Below are 22,208 nucleotides of genomic sequence, written 5' to 3' on the forward strand. Positions count from 1 at the left end.
ACATTTGTGGTTAGAAAGTAACTTCACTGCCACGAGGATTTCTAGCTCCAAAATGGGAATGCCAAAACAACTAATAGATGAATAGAAGATGACAAAGCAAAACCCCGCACCCCCAGCTTCAAAACGTCAATGCAAAAAGCTAAGACATGCAGAAAAACAACATAAGTAGAATAACCTTTGCAGCAGCCACCACTATTTGAGTAAAGGAGATTTACTCCATGTTATATTAAAAAAAAAGGAGAAAAATAAATAATTCAGTGCAACTTCATCCATCTCCGAAACATGAACAAGAATAACTAGCTGAAAACCTAAATGCCATATTAGAAGTTATTCAGAACTAACAGTCCACTTTTATAGGTGCCTGCTACTTACCTAATGATGATGTCTGCACTTCATATTTCAAATTACAAACAAGAAATAACAAACAAATCAGTGCAAAGGTATGTCCACGTGCAATATATCAACAGCATTAGAGAAAGTTAGGAAACTTACTTTCCCGAACTGCTCACAGAAAGAACAGAATATGAATCATGTGGAACAGGTGTACTAATATGCTTCTTAATCTGCTTGACATGCAATGGTTCAGCTGAGTCTCCCCTGTGCTTTCCTGTTTCAGACAAGGAACCATTGCTACCGAGAGATACATTTGCTGTGTTGGACAATTGAAAGTTTAGTAGTTTCAATTCCCTTTCAACTACATAGACAGCCGAATGCTCCCTATTTCCTGATGGTGTTGGCAGAGGAGCTACACTTGGGAGGGATGTGGCATCAAACTCACTAACAATAATACCAATATTGGTTCCAGTAGCAACAAGGTGAGGCTGCAAAGGATGTGCAACCATACAATAAACCTGCTATGACAATCCAATGCATATCCAGGATGTCATATATATGGAACAAAGCATGGGAAAATATTAGCGCTTATGAAGCATGATTAATAACTTCTTTAAACCAAATTTTACTTAAAGAATCTCAAGCGCAACAGTAATATATTGAAGATACAATTGCCTTTATTACAACAAGCACACAAAAGACTAGTAGTTATCAAATGCCAAACTGCAAGAAACACTGATTTTTAAGAAAATAAATTTGCATAATTCTAGTTTAAAGAAAGTTTGGAGGCTAGAGAGTATGGAACAATAAAGTCTTAATCTCAAACTACTTGGAATCAGTTATATGGATCCTTTTTCACCATTCTGCTTTATTTAAGACCAACTTCACATCAATTTCATAAAATTGTAAATCTTCTCATGCTACTTCTCTCCATGTTAATTTAAGTCTCCAATGTCCAATCTCCTCCTAACCCTTCCATCACTAATTTATCACCTTTTTGCATTGGAGCATTTGGTTCTCTACCAGCGTGAACCAGTCACCCTCACCTCCAAACAGGAAACAGGATTTGCATCATACAAGTAAATTTGCCCATGCTATTGATGTGACTTAGTTATAGGAATTCTTTTAACACAATATTTAATTTGTTACTAAAACAATTTAACAAGTATCTTTGTTCATGTGGTGTGGTGATCAACTTGTAATTGTGGTATTGTTGCATTTCACTATCGGTTGATTACTTGGTTTTGGGTTTTGTAAGGTAACTTTCATGAATCCCAAGTGCTCAGAGGGAGACATTTGAATCTGTGTTTTTAATTTCTGCATTAAGTTTTATTATCATAAATATAGAAGTTTTTATTAATTAAAAATAAGAAAATTATTTTTTTTTTCTAAGAAAACCTAAATTTAGACAAAAATAGAAGTTGTACTCTAACTTGAGCCAAAGATAAATTTATTTTTCCATTGTTTTCCTTATTTATTCTTTTATATCTTATTTCCAAATCTTATAAATTTATTTAATCCATGTCTCTTGGTTGCTGCACCTGACCAGATCACATGCAAATGTAGCAAATCTGACAAATATAATTAATATTAATGCATCTTCAATGTATGAGCGGTTAACAGATAAGAAAGAAACAGTTTTTCCTGGAACAGTGACAGAAAGTTGGTGTTTTATTATATATAATTGTTGACTTATTTACTGATCCTAGCTGATTCTAGGGATATAATTTGATTTGATTAAGATCCTTAATTATCTCTGTAATTATAATTTGATTATTTGCTTCCGTTTAGATATAATTCTTTGTATATAAATAGTCATGTAGACCAATTGTAAAGATGAAGAGTGAAATACAAGAATACTCTAAATTTTCCCAAACTTCTTCATGGTATCAGAGCCTCCCCATCCGATGTTGCACCTCCCATAAATATGTCACGCACCAATAAAAATTCTGGGCGTGGGGGTGTGTTGAATCCCACATCGGTTGTAGAAAGGGGTAATGTGCCCCTTATATGGGCCATAAACACTCCTCCCCCTTGAGCTAGCTTTTGGGGTGAGTTAGACCTGATCCAAATTTAACATGATATCAGAACTTTTTCTTGATTTTAGGGCTCACATTCAAATTTTCCTCTTTAGGGTTTCAAAATCCTAGATCTACCTTTTTGGTACTAACCCATCTAGAAGCCTTTTCTCCTCTCACCGCCGGCACCAGGAGAATCGTCGGACTGTCACCGGCCGATCGCCCAGCTTCGACGCCGGAAAAACCTGCGCGTGAGGCTCACGCGCCTCCCTTTCTCGGTGCATGACCCATCGCTTCCCGACGCATGACCCATCGCCTGACGCTGCTTTGCCCTCCGATCACTCCGGCGACGATTCCGACCACTTTCCGGCCTTCCCGTGCTGCTACCCGATCTTTTGGTGAATCGATTGGGCTCTCTTGTGTGTACAACCTTGGATACATGGCAGAAAGTAAAAGGTTGTTGATGGCAGAAGGTAAAAGAGTCTCGATTCCTAACTCTAATTATTCATCCTTCAGTGCCACATCTAATTTTGTTAAGTCAAGTAATGCTTCCTCTCTTAATAATATTCCATGGACTATCGATTCTGGTGCGAATAGACACATGACAGGCTCTTCTAAAGGCTTTCTCAATTATTTTCCTTCTCTAACCAAAAATAGTGTCAGAATTGCTGATAGCTCTTTTACTCCCATATCTGAAACAAGTTCTGTTATTTGCACATCCAACATTAAATTATCATTTATCCTCCATGTTCCCCACTTTCCTGTCAACCTTTTATCTGTCAGTGCTATTACCAATGCCCTTAACTGTAAAATTGAATTCTTTCCTGATCATTGTGTTATTCAGGATCTTCGCACAGGGAAGAGGATTGGCAATGGTAGGCTGCATGATGGCTTATACATGTTGGAGGGTGATCCAGGTTCTTCGATATCTCAAGTCTGTTTTGGAGAAAATAAGGATATCAATTAGCAAATAATACAGTTGCACAGGCAGTTAGGGCATCCATCATTTTTTATCTTAGAAAAACTTTATCCTAATTTGTTTGCTAGAACTTAGTTTGGTTCTTTATTCTGTGATGCTTGTGAGTATGCTAAACACACTAGGACATCCTATCCTTTGAGTCATAATAAAAGTCAAATTCCTTTTGCGACTATTCATTCTGATGTTTGGGGGCCTACTCAAACTGTCTCCTTATCTGGTAATCGATGGTTTGTTACCTTTATTGATTGTTGCACTCGAATGACTTGGGTGTGATGTCTTTTCTTGTTTTCAATCCTTTCATAAGATGGTTTGTACTCAATTTGATACTAAGGTGAAAATTTTGAAAACTGACAATGGAAGAGAATACATGGATAGTAGATTTTCTGCTTATTTGGAGAGTAATGGGATAGTACACTAGACTAGTTGTCCTCATACTAGTGCTCAAAATGGCGTTGCTGAGAGGAAAAATAGGCATCTATTAGAAGTAGCTCAATCTCTTATGTTCACCATGAATCTACCCAAAGCATATTAGGGAGATGCAATCCTTGTATCTGCTTATCTTATCAATAGAATGCCTCTCAAGACCCTTGACTTTATGAGTCTTTTGGATGTTCTACAAGGTAAGAATTCATATGTTGTTCCACCAAAAGTATTTGGGTGCGTTTGCTCTGTCCATACTAGGACGGCAGGGAAATTGGATCCCAAAGCCCTTAAATGTGTGTTTGTTGGGTATTCTCCGACGCAGAAAGGATACAAGTGTTATCACTCTCCCTCTAGGAAATACTTAATCAGTATGGATGTTACCTTCCGAGAAACTGAACCCTACTTCAGTACCACCCATTCACCTTTTCAGGGGAAGAATAATGAGCAAGAAGAGGTGATCCCGAATTCTGTGATTCTGAATGATATGGTTCAACTAGAGAGTTTGAGTTCTAGTAGACAGGGGAAGATGTCCAATCAGGAAGAGAGAATTGGTCATTTGGACAAGTCAGATTTGAGAAGGTATTTGAGGAGAGACAATGCAGAAGAAGCCATTATGCAGTCTACTCAGAGTAAAGAATCTTTTTCTGGTGAGTTACCCAATCAAGAATCTTCTTCAACTCTTGAATGCTCCAATGACTTAGATAAACCTATTGCACAAAGAAAATGGGCCAGATCTTGTACTAAACACCCTATTTCTAACTTTATTTCTTATGAATCCTTGTCTCCTTCCTATAGAGCCTTTGCCTTGTCTATTTCCTCTGTGTCTATTCCACAGGATTGGAAGAAAGCTCTTGCAAATCCTAAATGGAAGGGAGCAATGATTGAAGAGATGAAAGCATTGGCTAAAAATGAGACCTAGGAGCTTGTCACTCTCTCACCTGGAAAGAAACTCGTTGGTTGTAAATGGATGTTCACAGTGAAACACAAAGCTAATGGCACAATTGAACGGTTTAAGGCCAAATTGGATGGAGTGGATTACCAAGAGACATTTGCCCTAGTTGCAAAAATGAACTCAATCAGAGTTCTGTTATCTTGCGCTGCCAACTTGGATTGGGACTTGCAACAGTTTGATATGAAGAATGCTTTCCTTCATGGAAATTTAGAAGAAAAAGTGTTCATGGAAATTCCTCCTTGGTTCACCGATGAGAAGACACAAGGAAAGGTGTGCAAGTTAAAAAAGGCTTTGTATGGGCTAAAACAATCTCTCAGAGCTTGGTTTGACAAGTTTAGCAAATGATGTCTTTTGGTTACCAGCAAAGCAATGTTGATCACACTCTATTTATCAAACATCACAAGGGTAAGATCACCCTTATTGTGTATGTTGATGATATAGTGATGACAGGTGATGACAAAGATGAAATGGCTCAACTAAAGAGGTTGTTGACTCAGGAATTTGAAATCAAAGGTCTAAGAAAACTACAATATTTCTTAAATATCGAGGTGGCTAGATCAGAAAAAGAAATTTTCATCTCCCAAAGAAAGTACATTCTGGATCTTTTGGAAGAAACTGGTATGATAGGGTGTAAACCAGCAGAATCTCCCATTGAAAGTAATCACAAGCTGGAAATAGGAAGGTTGATTTATCTCTCACACACTCGACCGGATATAGCCATGGTTTCAAATCGTAGTCGTAGTCGCAGTCGCGTTTGCGGTTGCGGCCGTATGTAACGGAAACAGGCCTGTAACGGTCATAACATAATTGTAACGGCCTGTCGCGGCGCAAATTTTTTGGAAAAATTTGTAAAGTTCATGAAATTAAAATATATTGAAAGATATAATGAAAATTAAGTTATACAACTTAATAATAAGTACAAATATATCAAATAAACATACAATACATATATTTTAAACATTATATATAGTAACTTACCTCAATTAATACTACCAGAATGATCGTTTAGGGTAGGTTTTTTAGTAGAAATTTAAGAATATAAGCTGCTATCAAAAAATTTAAGAGAAATATGGCAGTTTTTGGCTTGAAAAGTTGAAATGGAGGCTGGAAATAAGTATGGAAGAACGCTAGAGCCTATAGCTGGAGTCTGGACTCTGGAGAAAGGGAGAGTGTGCTGGATGGAGGACTGCTTGGCTTGCTGGTTGTGGCAAAGACACAAAGTAGTAAAGAGTAAAGAAAGACAAAAGGCCAAAGAGAAGAAGTAGAGAAATCGGTTTTTTCCCCTTCAATAATGCATACAAAGGCCGGTGTTGGACTACTGGTAAGGAAAGTAGCGGTCGTTATGGCCGTCACATCATGGTCGATAACAGCCATTACCTTTGCGTAACGGCCATAACGGCCGTTACAGCAATAAAATTTTCCTGCCGTTATTTACAGGCCTTAACGGCCACAGCAGGCTCGAAAACTTATAAATAACGGCCGTTACGTAACGTAACGACCGTTATTTAAAACCATGGATATAGCCTATGTTGTTAGCTTAGTCAGCCAATTCATGCATGACTCTCGCGACACTCATATGCAGGTTGTACTTCGCATCTTGAGATATCTAAAGTCTGCACCAGGGAAAGGGCTTCTTTACTCCAAACATGGTCACCTCCAAGTTAAAACTTTTACAGATGCAGATTGGGAAGGATCTCTCGATGACAGGAGATCCACCTCTAGCTACTGCACAAGGAACCTTGTTACTTGGAGGAGCAAAAAACAAAGTGTTGTTGCTCGATCAAGTGCTGAAGCAGAATACAGAGCAATAGCCCAAGGTGTGTGTGAACTCTTATGGTTGCAGAAGTTATTGAGGAAGTTAAGGTTGCCCGAGAGAGACAAGATAACTTTGTATTGTGACAATAAAGCTACTATAAGTATAGCACAAGATCCAGTCCAACATGACCGGATGAAGCACATTGAAATTGATCGGCACTTCATTAAAGAAAAATTAACCGACAATGTCTTGAACCTAGTTCATGTGACTTCTACTGGGCAACTTGCGGATGTGTTTACTAAAGGGCTCAACAACAAAATCAACCATAATCTGATTTACAAGTTGGGTATGTGCGACATCTTTGCACCAACTTGAGAGGGAGTGTTGACTTATTTACTGATCCTAGCTGATTCTAGGGATATGATTTGATTTGATTAGGATCCTTAATTATCTCTATAATTATTATTTGATTATTTGCTTCCTGTTTAGATATAATTCTTTGTGTATAAATAGTCGTGTAGACCAATTGTAAAGATGAAGAGTGAAATACAATAATACTCTAAATTTTCCCAAAATTCTTCAATAATAATAATAATAATGTGTGAAATGTGAATGACAATACTAATTAAAAACATATTGTACAATTTTTACATAATATTATGCATGCTACTTTTTTATGACGTGTCAATGATAAGTGTTGAATAGCATAGTAGACAAAGATCAAATCCTAAAAGAAAAGGAAGGCGGAGATAGGCCCATTAAAAGGGAGGGGGGGGACGAGAAAGAGAGAACAGAAAAATACTTACATCTAGAACAAACCTACTTCGTTGGAAAATAATCACTCTTATCTCTCCAACCATTAATTGCAATAACTAAGAGCATAGCTAGAGATGCTGAATGATCACTTAAACTTTAAAAAAATAAAGTGAAAAAAAAGGGGACCAAAATCAATTACATACTCTTAGTTTCTTGTTTGGTGCAAGAACATGAGGAGGGATGAGTGAAGAAAGCTCACATAATGGCCTTGTGAGAACTGAATAGGTGGGGTGTTCAATAGCCCTGCAAGAAGTTCAAAGTGAATTCTTTACATTTTGACATCCACATCCCATCATCAATACCTAATGCCCAAAGGCAAAACCCATAAAATATAGAACTTGCAACCAATACTGTCAAGAGATAAAACTATACCATATATGTGAATCCTTGACGCAAGTTAATATATCAAGGTTTGGAGCTCGAGGATGACACCATGAGGCCACACTGTGACAAGCCAGTTTGGGAACAGGCTTTATTCGCCGCAACTCCTGCACAAAGGGACAAATGGATACTAAATTTAAAAGGAAAAGAGCAGAATAAGTATATTAGAATATGAAGGAACATAAATGTCAAAGCCTGCATATAGAGTCCTTTCACAAAATACAACACCTTGAAAGAAATTGTGTCCCATATAGCTAACGTTTTATCTGCACCAATGGTAATAAGTTGTGGAGAACCTCCTATTACTCGGGAAAGCTCAACAGCCACGACCCCACCATCATGTGCCTAAAGGTATGGTTCATAAACAAACTATTAAAATCTGCCCTCAATTTAACAAAATAGAAAGCAGCGTGAATTTTACATCTATAGATCAGAAAAATACTAAATTGGTGCATACATATAACTACAATACACAAAAAGACTTGGAGAGAAATTGCCGGTAAAAAATTTACAGAAACTTTTGAAAATTAAATGGAAAAGCCATTTTAACATGTCATCAGTGTAGCATGAGTTCATTCAAATATGTATGGATATCCATATCAGGGAATGATTACTTCATTATACGTTGAAAGTGGAGCACAAAGTATGATGAAGGAGGTTAACCTTTAAGCTTAGCTTGGGTACAAGTTCTCGAGAATCTTGACCATGGTCCGCACTCCAAAGTACAAGTAAACCATCACTACCACCTGAGACGAGAAGTGCCTGCAATCCCATTTAAGCATAAAAGTAGATAAAGCAATTAAAACAAAATAGATAAGAATGAACAAGCAAGTGCATGTGTATACACAGGGAAGATTCCAATAAAATTAGATGCATAGATATATATATACACACACATATATACATATATTAACCAGAAAAAATAACAAGGACAATACATATACATATTGGTAAGCATGTATTATTTCACAACAACAAAAATACAGGAGAACATATTAGATGCCTAAAAATGCGGGAGAACGTACATCACAACAACAAATCAAGTAAAAGTACAGGAAATTCCAAGGGTTGAGCAAATCCAGTAACTATAATTATGCCTTCAACTTTACAAAAAAAAAGGTTACAAAAACTAAAACACTCAACATAAAATCCTAAGAACAATGCCAACAGAACCCCTATTGTGATCTAATATCAAAGAAATTCTCTTCATGATGCATTCAATCAGTCTCTCCATTGCTCCATCTCTATTTCTCATAATAACCATCTGCAACAATATTGTCATGATCAGCCCTGAATTCATCCACATCAAAACTATCGAGTCATTTCTAATCAATTAGCATCCAAATATCACCAATATCTACACTCTATATACTCAATGTCAAATACCCACAATAAATGCATTTCAAATGTCCAACTAGCCCATAATTCAAATACTAAGGGACATGCACTTAGATCTGAAGTTGGAAAAAATTATAATCATCTTCTCCTATAATAAGTCAATGACTATGCTGTTAGAAGATATATAGCTGTTGTTTAAAATTTATAAGCTCTCCCTATTCACTAATGTGTGATGATACAATCCATCTACTTTCCATTTGTATCGTTGTTTTAACATAACAGCTGTTATTTGTAAGTTTTTGACCCTCCCATTACCGTTACACCTGTTGTTTAAGGGCAAAAAAAATTTGTTCCTGTGAAAGCCGTTACGGCAATTATATAATGATAATGGCCGTTATTTATCCTTCAGTAATGGATAACGGTCTATTTCCTTTTCTTTAAGCCATATGAGGACAACAACTCATTTCTTTTTTTTTTTATTAGATTGGGAAGTTTTATACTGTTGTATCTTAATTTTCTCACATTTTCATCAAAAGTTAACTATCTATCTACAATTGTCTCACAACTTTTGTCTTAAGCTATGATTATGAACTATCTTTCTAACTCTAAATATTTAGCTAAGATTATCAACTATCTCTCTAATTCTTCATTTATACCTTATAATTTGTTATTTATATATTTGTTTTGTCAATTTTTTACTTATTTGTTAAAGAAAATAATGTTGGATGCCAACTTTTTTTTGTCTAAGTTAGAGTATGAAGAATTATTCTTTACTATCTATGTTATCTACATTGTTATTTTAGCTATAAATTAATTATTGTTAAAGATACCTAACAATGAATTGGATGTCTTTATTTGATGCATTAATACTTATTATTTGATTGAGTGTCTTAATTATACTCATAACTTTAAATATCTTTTCATTTCATGAGATGCAATTTTCTTTTTAAAATTTGCATAGCGATAGGCCATTATCATTACGCTACAGTCATTACAGGCCTGTTTAAATTACTTGTGACCATGACCACAAACACAGCCGCAACTGCAATTTAAATCCATGATTTGTATCCCTCTAAAACTTGAATTCCTCACTTTATTCGGGAGAAAAAATTTTCGTTCTTTTCTTCCTCATTCACACCTATATTATCTCTTAATGTAAACAAACTTCTTTCCCTATCTCTCATAAGTACACAAATTAACCACAAACAAAAATATTGCCCCTATCATGTTGGATTTTCAATTGCTACATCTGACGCATAACTACTCCCATGCCTGTACATCTAGCACCATGTCAAGAGTAGTGCAAAATGCTATGGCCACTTCACAAGGCATTAAGTCATGAACTGAATAACCTATTAGAATATGGATCCCTTTACTCAATTTGCCCCCAAAACTATATTGATGCAGGATTGTTTTCTATGGATTTTAGGATTGCTTATTTTAGAAAGTAATACTTTATTTTGTTTAGGAAGTTGAATTGCATTTAGGATTCCTAATTACCATTTTCTTGTTTGGGATTCCAAATCTTAAGCTAGTAGGATTTGCAATTCTATATGTATACTTGTATCCTCTAGGTATTTTAGTAGCCTTTAATTATTGACAATTTAGCCACTAAAATTGAGAATTAATACAAATATGGAGCATTTTCTCATCCAAATAATCTAAGCAATAGTGTATCTGATCTTGCACCAAGCCTTGCCACATCAGATTCCACATCTCAAGACATCAGCAAATGTTTGCAAAACACTTCTCCCACTTATTTTATTGCCTTGATCCCAAATTTGACTTCCAAATCCATTTAGACAAAAACAAATATTTAAAGATGGTAAAAGCTTTGAAATGTGTTTTCAATGACGTGCGCTTCTCTACTTGAAATTTGATTCATATTTATATATTGAGCAGTTCAATAAAGTGTTTTGGGTCCAAGAATTTCTTCATCGTTTGCTTAACTTACTCAAACACATGTCATGCTCAATTTATTGCATTTGCTTTATATCTACTCACTTTTCCTAGTCTATTCTTTCATTCACAACTTTTTGACATAACACTTAAAATTGCATTCAATAGTTTTATTGGTGAGCGCCTCAATTAAGATTGTCATCATGCATTAGTTATTGGCTATACCAGTCTTTCATTGTCATTCATTATTCACTATGACCAACAATAAACATAATATGTCCACTCCAGTTAGAGACTCCTAATTTGATAGACTTGAATTTAATGAATTACCTAGTGAGTTACCACCTATGAGAGACACTCAACATGGCATTGATTATTCTCCTCGCATGACATTGACTTTAATCCTCCTCCCCCTAATATTTACATTTCACCACCTATTGATTTGCACAATATATTCATGTTTTACATACTAAATGATACCTATGAAATACCCGGACTAGGAACAAGATTCGTCCAACATGAGTGATTCTACTTCACCCAACATGGGTGATTCAAAATAGCCTAGAATCTAAATCACCCATGTTGGGCTGTGTGGTTCCTAATCCAGGTATTTCACAAGGAATAATATCATTAGTTCCCCTTGAGTTAAAAATCTTTAGTTTTAATATTAGAGTAAATTATATCATCTATCCTCAACTTTAAAGATAGTTTCATATTCGTTTCTCAAATTTATTTTGTTGCCAAAAAATCTCTCAACTTTAATTTTGTTTCAGCAAAAGTCTCCTTACCTACAACAGTAGATTTATAGATTAAAAAGAACAAAATTATCTTTTCTCCTTTTTTCTTTTATTTATCTCTATTACTTTAAAAGTAAATTAATAAAATATTGTATTAATTTTATTATATTTACCAATAAAATTAATTACTATTAATTATTACTTTTATTATTACAATAAAATGTTAAGCTTTTATATTACTTTATTAATTTATTTAAAATATTAAGAATCTTAATTAAAATTTTATGCAAATAAATAAATATTATAAAAGTAAGAGAAATAAAAGGGAAGAGAAGAAAAAAGTAATTTCATTCTTTTTAACTTGAAAACTTACTATTAGAAGTAAGGGATACTTTTGTTGAACTAAAATTAAATTAGCAATAAAATAAAGTTGAGAGACCAACATGACATAAGCTCTAAATTTGAGGGACAAATGACATAATTTAGAGATGACAAAACTCTAACCATGCAATGGAGCCTTTGAAATTTGGCGAAATTATCGCCATAGAGATTTTGATAGTGGTGAACTATGGACTTTAGGAATTGACCACTCATTGCTTTAGAAATTTTATTAGCGGCAAATTATTGCCTTGGAAATTTTGGTGAATCATCGCCTTATAAAATTTGAGATTTTTGCCTTAGAAATCTTGAACAATTGATCACCAAAGAGATTTTTGGGTCAATCAACAGGACTAATGATATTGTTCTCCTATGAAATACTTTGTTAGGAACCACCGAACCAAATTCACCAACATGAGTGATTTAGATATGCCCAACATAGGTGATTTGGATTCACCCAATATATAGTAAAGTTTTGGTAAAATCAACAGATAGAGCTCTAGCCATGTGAAGGAGCTGTTGGAATTTTTGGGGACATGGTTGCTATGGAGATTTTGATAGTAGCTAGCTATGAACTCAAAATTTTTTTTGTGAATCATACCTTAGAAGTTTTAATATCGATGGATTATCGGCATAGATATTTTGGGTGAATGATTGCTACAGAGTTTTTTACACTAGTCATTAATACTAATGATAGTAACCCCTATGAAATATCTAGATTAGGAATCGGATTTGCCCATATAGGTGATTCAGTTTCACCAATATTGTTCCCAATGATAAGGAACCAGATTCGCCCAACATTGGTGATCAGGGATAATCCATATTTCATATGGATCAATATTGCTAAAATCAGGCCAAAAAATTATTTTAAGTAATGAAAATCAAAAACTTGTTGTCAATATGCACTGTAGGAATATAAATCATTCAAAGATGGTGACTATCTCATGGTCACCCGGAAAATCCTTAAAGAAATTGCAATGTCCATTCTCCATTTTGCACAACTTGGATCTAATACATATTTAATTGATTGCCTTATTATATGAACATTAATCATGTTTTCAATGTTGAGGATTTATCACCCCGTCAATTTCTTATCCTCCTACATTGCCTTCTAGAGCGTCACTGCGTCTACAAGTCAACATGTGCTAAAGTCGCCGCCTCTTTCTGAACAGAAAGATGCCATTGAAATTGAGTTAGATGATGAATTTGTCGCTTCCTCTTAAGGTGGTTTCAACACACTACTAGTCAAGTAGCATGAGCATTACAATTCCGATGCTATTTGGATTTCTAAAGAGAAAATTCAAATTTTGGATCCTTCTCTCTTGGATTTATTTGTAGTTCAACTCTCGAGAGTCAAGTACTTTCAAACCAAGGGGAAATGATACTATCATACGAGATTCTTCTAGATATTACTACTTATTTTAGGAAGAAATATATAAAATAATATTTCATTTCATTTAAGAAGTCTGAGTTGATTTTGAAATTTCTAGTTAGTATTTCTTGTTTAGCACCAAATCCAAGGCACAAGGGTCTTGGAGCCTAAATGAGAGGCACACTTGAGTGAGGCAAGATGCAAAAATAAGAAAAATTCATCAAAAATTAAATAAATATGAACAACAAATAAAAACTCAAATAACATAAGATCATTCGGGAACAAAAACAAAGAGCAACACGCCCACATAAATTCAAATCCAAGTGAGTAGGTAAAGAAAAAAGAGCAAAAAGATGAGAGAGGAGAAGAGCCAAAAGGGGGAAAAAAGCCTAGTTCCAAACATTGACACTACAAGAAGCAAGAGAATTTAGGTAAGGAGCTTAAGGGTAGCAGCAGCAGCAGCACAGGAGTTGTGGATTTAGGCCCAAGTCTATTATAAGTATACAACAAAAAGAAAAAGAGAGAAGCAGAGGTCTTTGGAGGGGAGTACTCCAAAAACATGGAGTTGGACAGGTTAGGGGCATTAGAGGGAATTGAGGGAATGCTTCCTAATAACAAAAAGGGGATTTCAATTCATTATATATATGAGACAGCTAAAGGGGGAGATATTTTCTTCTTAATTTCAGTTGTGCAGCAGGCTAGCCCTCTGCTAGTTCAGGAGCTGTTCTCCCAGATATTTTATTCCTTTTTTGTTTTTGCCTATTAATAAAAGAAATATATTATAATTAAAAGTGACAACAACATGCACTCTGCTTATCTGCTATTTGATCCAGACATTCAGTATAGAAGTATTACATATTTTTCAGCGAATTCTCTACTCTTTATTTATTGCAAAAAAGCCCTGCCCAAAGTAATCTGAATAACTTTTAAACCCATTTTCCACTTTGGTCAATATGGTTAATGCCCAAAGTAATCTAAATAACTTTTAAACTCATTTTCCACTTTGGTCAATATGGTTAATCCAAATTATTTAGTAATTTCTGAACAGCTATTATATACAATTTCAAATTTCGTAATCAAACGATGTGGTATGCTTCACTCTCCTCCAATCAATTTTGCAATGTCGTCACAACTCTACTGTGCTGAATAGGTACAATTGCGAAATCAAGACCGAATCCTCAAGTACTGTGATTCGCTAGTATCTCGGGTGACTCCATCTACGGTAGCCCTTTTCTCAGAGGCCCACTAATTCTGCATGCACAATTTTCTGACTCAGGGTAGTTCTAATACTAATTGTAAAAGTTCTATCTAAACTGACCTAAGTAGCTTTTGAATCCATTTTCCACTTGATCCAAAATGGTTAACCCAAATTATTTGGCAGTTTCTGGTCAGCTATTATATACAATTTCAAATTTTCATAATCAAACGATGCAGGATGTTTCACTAAAGGCCTAAGTTAGATCATCTTCTTCTAACTTCATCCTCATCCTCCTCCTCCTTTTTTATGTTGTGCCTGCTAGCTGCATGTAGGTAAAAAAGAAAACACAGCTCCTTGGTGCTTTATGGCTAGGTTCCATGGGGCGCACCTGAGCATGTCTGATGCCTAGGAGCACCCAAGTGCAGTTGCCTGCCTAGATGGTTCCAAGGTGATGTCCCCTTCACCTATCTTGTCTCGCATCTCAAGCATGCGTTTGATAACTACAGAAGAGGATGCATATTAGCTATGCCCCTTCAACTTTCTACACATTCTTCCTAGCATTGTATCACATTTTTCTCAACTACCAAGTGAAATACTTTCATTATTTTACAAATTCCTAGGCCCATGAGCTTAGATCATCAAAAAGACAAGGTAGTTCATTAAATTGATTGGTTAATGCTAATGATGTCTATGAATGATGGATTTGATATCTTTATTTGATATATTTATGCTCCTTGTTTAGTTGTGTGATGTCTCATGAACAATTGAACTTTGCAAATTTTCGTAAAAAAAAAAAAAGAGAAAAAAAAAGAATCCTACAGCAACAAGCTATTACTGTTATGTTATATGTCTGTTTCTATTACTCACATCTGCTATTTGAAACCATTATTCCAATGGAAAAGAATTAAGACAAGCATCATTAATAAAATTAACCAAAAACCATAAGTTAAAGAACATACGTCCCAACAATTCTAATAAATCCATGGTAAAGCAAGAAAGAAAGCACCCTGTCCATGCAGGTTGCATAAATATTCAAAACCAGATTACCAAGTTTATTGTTAGAGCTGGCTGAAGGAAACACAAAGTGAATAATGGAAATGAAGAACAACCTCACCAGAAGTTGCCATGAAAGTCATCAAACAAGAAATGGATCCTTTATGACCTCCAGTATATCTACGTACAAGCTGCAAGAAACAAATATTAGAGAACATGGGAAATAACAATGACAACACAAAAAGAACCTTTTGAAGACACACAAACCTTCCATGTAATCATTGAAAGAACTCTAATGACACCATCTGATCCACCAAAAGCAACCAAAGGACCATCCCTGGCAGTAGATTTACAGAGAAACTCCATACTGCGGGAAGGGACAATAGAACTCGCAATATTTTAAAATAAACACAAAAAGGAACACAATAAGAGTGCAAAAAATAATAGCAAGCACATTCATGCCCTGTTTTAGGCACTAACAGTATTGCTAAAACATCATTATGGCACTGCTTTTAACTGTTTGGAATATCTCTTGCAATTAATTAAGAAAATAGCTTGCAGTATAAAAGAAGAAAATATTCAGCTGATTGCATTTAGGATTAGGATTTGAATTTAGAAACGAATAGTGGCAGAAGGAAAGAACAACATTAATTATTGTTATTCAATAGTTGTGATGATCTCCAAACCTTAATAATATACATTTTGAAAAACATAACTTAACTAGTTATCAAAACTACCCATAGCTCACCAAGAAATTTCCAAACTTCAAAAGGAATATCATCAAAGCCCAACGCTTCTTTTGCTTTCATCCTTTACAAACTTTTTTTTTCTCTATTAAATCTCCCTTTAGGCACATTGGTTTAAACACACTAAGTTCCACCCAAACCTTCTTTTTAGCTTTTCTATACCATTCATAAGCATCTTCACCAAGAACCATGGGATCAGTGCACCATCTCATTTCTCATATCCTCATTATCACATTCAACACACTTATTTGCATATCCTCAAATAAAGGCAATTTACTGCCTTGTTTAATCCAGCTTCAAAGCACCAGCATCGACAAAATTAATCCTCTCTCCTTGGAGAACTACTTAACCAACAAAATCCCATTTCCCAGTCTCTTTGCCCAAACCACTTCATTTAATATATATCAACGCGCACACACACACACACACACACACATATATATGATAATCCCACTCCAATATTATTTTCATTACCTACATATCCAAGTTGCATTCTCAATGGCCAGCTTTCCTTCCTATACATTTTATTTCCTAAATGTGGAGAATACAAACACCCTAAAACTCACACTGTCAACAAGCTCTATCAATTTGCTTATTAGCATCTCAATATTCCACACACCAAAGAAATTTCTCATAAATTTGCTTTTTTACTAGATTTGTTCACAAGCCCCTGCCTAAACAATCCTACAAAATTGCCGAGTTTAGACTAAGGTTTTCTCTTTAGGCTTGAGGAACCTTAGTTAAAGCTGCCAACAAATCCAACCACTCTGGCACATTTATTTCTTGAAGGCATAGCCTACTTTAAAAAACATTGGTACGGATGTAGAGTCTAACAAAGTTAGATGACCAAAAAAAGATCCATATAACCAAATCCAACTAGTTTGGGATTATTGTTTTTGCAGCCTACTTAACACATAAAAGAAAATATTAATCAAATTTAACCCCCAAGACTAGCCCAAAAATAAAGCCCCTTGGAGAATAATAGGCTTCAATATAAGACAATTTTTAGGGCCGAATTGGGCTTCGTCTAGTCCATACATAGAATGACCATTTCTTCACCTATCTCATACATTGCCACGCATAAGTCCTTTAACCATTTCCCACAATATCCATGTGGCGTTTCCTACATGTGTTCACCATTCACTAATCCAACTTTGCAGTCAGAAGCCTATGGATTTCTTGGTAAGCAAACATAGATGAAATTACTTACCAACAACCCTAAAATTAAATATAAAAAATATCCAGGACCCACTTTGTGAATCCCTAACCCAACTAATCAATAACTAAAACAGAGTTAAATAGAACATCAATACCAATCATCTAAAAGTGTAAATTATATACCATTATGATAAGAAAATATATACTAGCTAAAGTCATGTTAACACATAAAAGCATTGAGAGGACTTAAAATGTTTCACCTCATTTCAAAGTTGCACCACTTTTTGAATAGTTATGCCCATTAGAATTGCTCATTTGAAGGATCAAAGACTTTGCATTGAAATGATAGAGAAAAGGATTGATTTATATAGGAAAGAGATAGACACCTAAATACGAAACAACTACACCACCCACATGCTATCTATAATAGATACAAGTGCTTCTCATAGACTCCTTTTATGTATCCACTCCAGCACTGGTTTCCCTAGTACAGATTCCACATTTCGTGTAAAACTAAAGCTAGAGTCTAGACACAAAATTTTCAACCATTGCTTTCCCTTGAAGACATTTCTTAGATAATATGTAACATAAGAGAAAGTGAAAATGCCTCATTTTAAATGAATTATATTAATTATAATGGCAATTAGAATGAATCTTTTATGAATATAAGAATCAAAAAAATTCTATGGAATCATGAAAGACAAAAGATTCAAAATAAGAATTCAGAAAATATTAAGTATATGAATTGTGTGTGCTCTTGCATGACTATCATAAAGAAATGGGATTTCTCAAAGTGGGACTTGCCATAAAAGTGACTTGTTGTCAAGCTCTTGCTTGGGTACATCACGGCCACGCATTGTAACCAGGTCCAAAAAAATGGCTTTGTTTTCACAACAAATGACAAGAAAGTGCCTTCCTTTAGTTGATGGAGGCAGGGAAGTAAAGGCTGAAGTGACATTATTTACAGCAGAGGGAGATTCAGCAGCTGCAGATCGATTACGCCAGAGTTGCCAAAACCGGACATCATCATCATAAAAGTTAACCTGTTTGACACTTTTTTTTTTTTTTTTGCATAAAAAGGGGAAAAAAAAGATCAACAGATATAAATCTTCTTCTTTCAAAAATGTAGAAGATGAAGAAGAAGAAGAAGAAGAATATAAAAATGCAGAATTACCTGCCTCCCCTCATTGCTTCTGTGGGTTTACCTCTGGAATCTGCCAAAGGCAAAATTTAGCAAAAAATAAGCATTTGAACCACAACAATTCTCGGCATTCATCAAATCAAATGAAAACGTCACACTTTCCACTAAACAAAAACAAAATTCAAACCAATGAGAGAGTGAACTAGAGTAAAAGCATAACAGAACCTGATTCACCCTCAGCAAGCTTCTCCAACTTAGCTCCCACCAATCGCCTCTCATCAACACCACCGGCTTTTAGCTCATATATTATCTTTCATATACATATGGAAAATCAGAAGTCATCAATTTACACAACCAAAAGAAAAAAAAAATTAAAGGAAGAAAAGGGTTTAGCTAAAACCTGGCGGTGTTCCCAATTCCAAACAGATACGCGATCAGAGTCATCGGCAGTAACAAGCCATGGATGCGTTGGATGCACCTGAACCTTCACTATCTTATCGTTGCTCGGCCTGAATGCCCTCAAGCGCAGCATTTTGCTTCCCTTCAATCAATCTTTTATTTAGGATTCCCGATCTGGCTTATACAGAATGTCTCAGATTTGAATTTCTCCGACCTCTGGATCGGAGTCGACACTCGCAGATGCTGCAGGAGATTTGGCAGATCGAGCTCTTCCACTTCTCTCTCGCCCGCAGATCCTTGAATTTCAGTTCTTTTTAGGACCTGCGCGCAGTTGTCTGGATTTCATTCACCGTTTTTCTAATAAAACTGCTGTTTAAGACTTCAAGGAGAAAAAGAAAAATTAAAACTGCTATTTCTATTCTGGGAAGTAATGTATAGTCATAAAATTTCAGGATATTAATTAACGATTTCTACGGTTATTTAGTCCCAAAAAAATTATTTTATTATAAAAATAAATTATATATTTTTGTAAAATAATTTTTCTTTTTATAAATTAATCATTTTGAAAAAAATATATATTAAATTGAGGAAAATTGAAATTTCAAATACGTAAAACTTAAGTTTGTCAGTTTTTCACTGCCTTTCTTTCTTGTGGCTTGCTGATGTAATTACAGCTTGGGTTACTTTTGATATGGCTTAAAGAATGGTTATATAATTTTGGATTAAATTTTATATGACGACAGTGAGTGCAACTTTTTTTTTTAAATTTCTGATCTTATCAAATCAAATATGAAAAGGATAATTAAATTCATTTTCAATATTAAACCAAACATCATAAAAGAAAATATTTTTTAACCATTAACTATTATTTTATGATAAAATACATTATTAACCTTATTTTGTTAATCCTATACTTAGATCTTGTTAGTTATTGAAAAATAAAATACCAAAATATTTATGTTCGTATTCATCTTACTAAGCTAAATAGTCATCAACTCTTTATTTGTCAATAAAGTTTTGCATTTCTTCTCCAAACTAATGCTAGAACTAGATTGCCTGCATGAAGGATGACCATAAAGTGCCTGAGCGTCATTGAATACTTGAAGCAGCACATAAATTTGACCTGCAATCTTCTCAAGGCCGTAAACATACGAGGGACTCCAAACTACAAAGAAAAAGACAGAGCTACCGACTTCCACAAACAATAACATAAGAAGCACATTGTATAAGTGATTTATTACGATGAGAGTTGGAATCTGAGATTTTGGGAGCTGGAAAGGAAATATATTGGGAAATTAATTGCTAGCTTAAAAAAAAAAAAGGATTGTGATATTGGAGGGAAGAATTATAATCCAGTAAATTTTTTTAGGTATATGCATCAAGCAGTTTTTGCATGAAGAATTAAAATATGTATGGATGATAGGAAAATCGAGGATTTTACTGTATTATTTGTGAATGTGATATTTACCTAAATTTCAATGTCAAAATCTAAGGAATTTAAAATGTTGAGATTCGAGATTAAGAGCCGGAGTAAAATGTTCTTTTCATAAATATTTTTAAATATATTATATAAATATTAAAATATTAAAAAATAGCTTCATGTTCTTCAAGGTTGCACCTTAGGTCTGTAAAAAAATGCTATGGCATGCTATTTATAAATAAAAAGGGCAATAAGTTAGATATTTTTAGATATCAGTCCAATCCAACCCTATTAAGATATATTTGATTCAGGATAGTTTAGATTTAAAATTAATGAGTTGAGTTCAAATTTTATATATTAGGTGTCTTTATCTTAATTTAGTTATATAAATAATTAATTTAATTTAAAATATATATTTTATAATAATATTTATAAATTATTTAATATATTTTCATTTAAAAATTAAAATTTAATATTTTTTAAAGATTTTATTTTTTAAAATAAAAATTTTTAATAAAAAATATTTTTTTATGTAGATTATTAATAAAAATATATAAAATTAAATTAAGTTTGGGACATGTTGAATTAATTCATAACGAATTATATTTGAGATTGGAATAAATTCGAGTATTGAGAATATTAATTAAATTTGGGTTCAAAAAGAGTGATTTTTTTGGGTACGCTATTCATTTACATTTCTAATCTAAAATTTGAGAGTAATTTATTTCCAATCTAGGTCAAATATAAGTCCGGCCTGCGTATTGATTATTTTGGTTCTTTTACTTAAAATCCATCAAATTGTTAAGAGATTTGAACTTTGACTTTAAAGATTTAAGTGTTGATTCAAAGCTTTCTTGGATTTGGAAGCACTTCTTCAAATCTTGTCTTTTTGATTGATATCACAAGTGATAGGCTCCAAAGATTTTCCTTCTATTTTTTGTGATCTTGTGAGGGACGGTATGAGATCGCACGTTACTAGGGCCGAGCAGTATTCGGTTCAAATCGAAAAAATCGATCAAATCAAATTGATTTAACATTTTAGTTTGGTTTTTTATACATTTCGATTTGATTCGGTTTTTAATTTTAGAAATTTCGGTTATTTCGGTTCGGTTCGGTTTTGATTAGAAAAAAACTGAAAAAACCGAACCAAACCGATTAGTGATAATAATATATTTTTTCAATAATATAGAGAAATTAAATCATATTAAAATTAAAATATTTTAATTAAATTTTAAAATATTAAAAATAAAGTGTAAAAAATAAAAAAAAAATTATTAAAAATCAAAACCGATTAAACCGAACCGAATCAAACCGAATCAGACCGGTTCAGTTTGGTTCGATTTCTGACTAAAATCGGTTCGGTTCGATTTTCATAAACACTAAAATTTCGGTTTTTGGTTTATTCGGTTCGGTTCGATTTTAAACCGAACCGAACGAATGCTCACCCCTGCACGTTACTTCTCTTGTTTGGAGTTTGATGAGAGGGACAGTAATATGTATATGAGTTAACTTGTCTTATGATAGTGTAGGCTTAATGAGTGGGAGTCTTTGAGTTTGATAGTATCTAATGTTTTAAGTACATTTTCTTTAAGCTATTGCACGTGGATATGGTGGATGTTTTGGAAGATTTCTTTTTATCGTTAAAAACTAAATTGTAAAATATATTTTATTTTTAATTTTGTTTTATAATAATAAGTTTAATTTTATTATTATAAAAGCTATTTTAAATAATTCTCGAGTTTTAATAAAAAAAACACATTTAAGCATAATG

General features: G+C 34.0%; 1 protein-coding gene across 1 annotated transcript in view; it reads right to left on the bottom strand.

Annotated features, from left to right (window-relative positions):
- Positions 1-19,434, bottom strand: part of LOC110626769 — a 37,368-nt gene extending 17,934 nt beyond the window's left edge. Inside the window, exons 1-11 of the mRNA XM_021772845.2 lie at positions 19,019-19,434; positions 18,844-18,928; positions 18,652-18,691; positions 18,282-18,530; positions 15,841-15,940; positions 15,690-15,764; positions 8,322-8,420; positions 7,887-8,003; positions 7,650-7,765; positions 7,421-7,520; positions 493-851 (exon numbers count right to left, since the gene is read on the bottom strand). Coding sequence (XP_021628537.1) covers positions 493-851; positions 7,421-7,520; positions 7,650-7,765; positions 7,887-8,003; positions 8,322-8,420; positions 15,690-15,764; positions 15,841-15,940; positions 18,282-18,530; positions 18,652-18,691; positions 18,844-18,928; positions 19,019-19,150 — 1,472 coding nt within the window. The 5' untranslated portion in view covers positions 19,151-19,434. The remainder of the gene's footprint in view (positions 1-492; positions 852-7,420; positions 7,521-7,649; positions 7,766-7,886; positions 8,004-8,321; positions 8,421-15,689; positions 15,765-15,840; positions 15,941-18,281; positions 18,531-18,651; positions 18,692-18,843; positions 18,929-19,018) is intronic.
- Positions 19,435-22,208: the final 2,774 nt, after the last annotated feature.

This window comes from Manihot esculenta, chromosome 11 (assembly GCF_001659605.2).
Source record: "Manihot esculenta cultivar AM560-2 chromosome 11, M.esculenta_v8, whole genome shotgun sequence".
Taxonomy (NCBI): domain Eukaryota; kingdom Viridiplantae; phylum Streptophyta; class Magnoliopsida; order Malpighiales; family Euphorbiaceae; genus Manihot; species Manihot esculenta.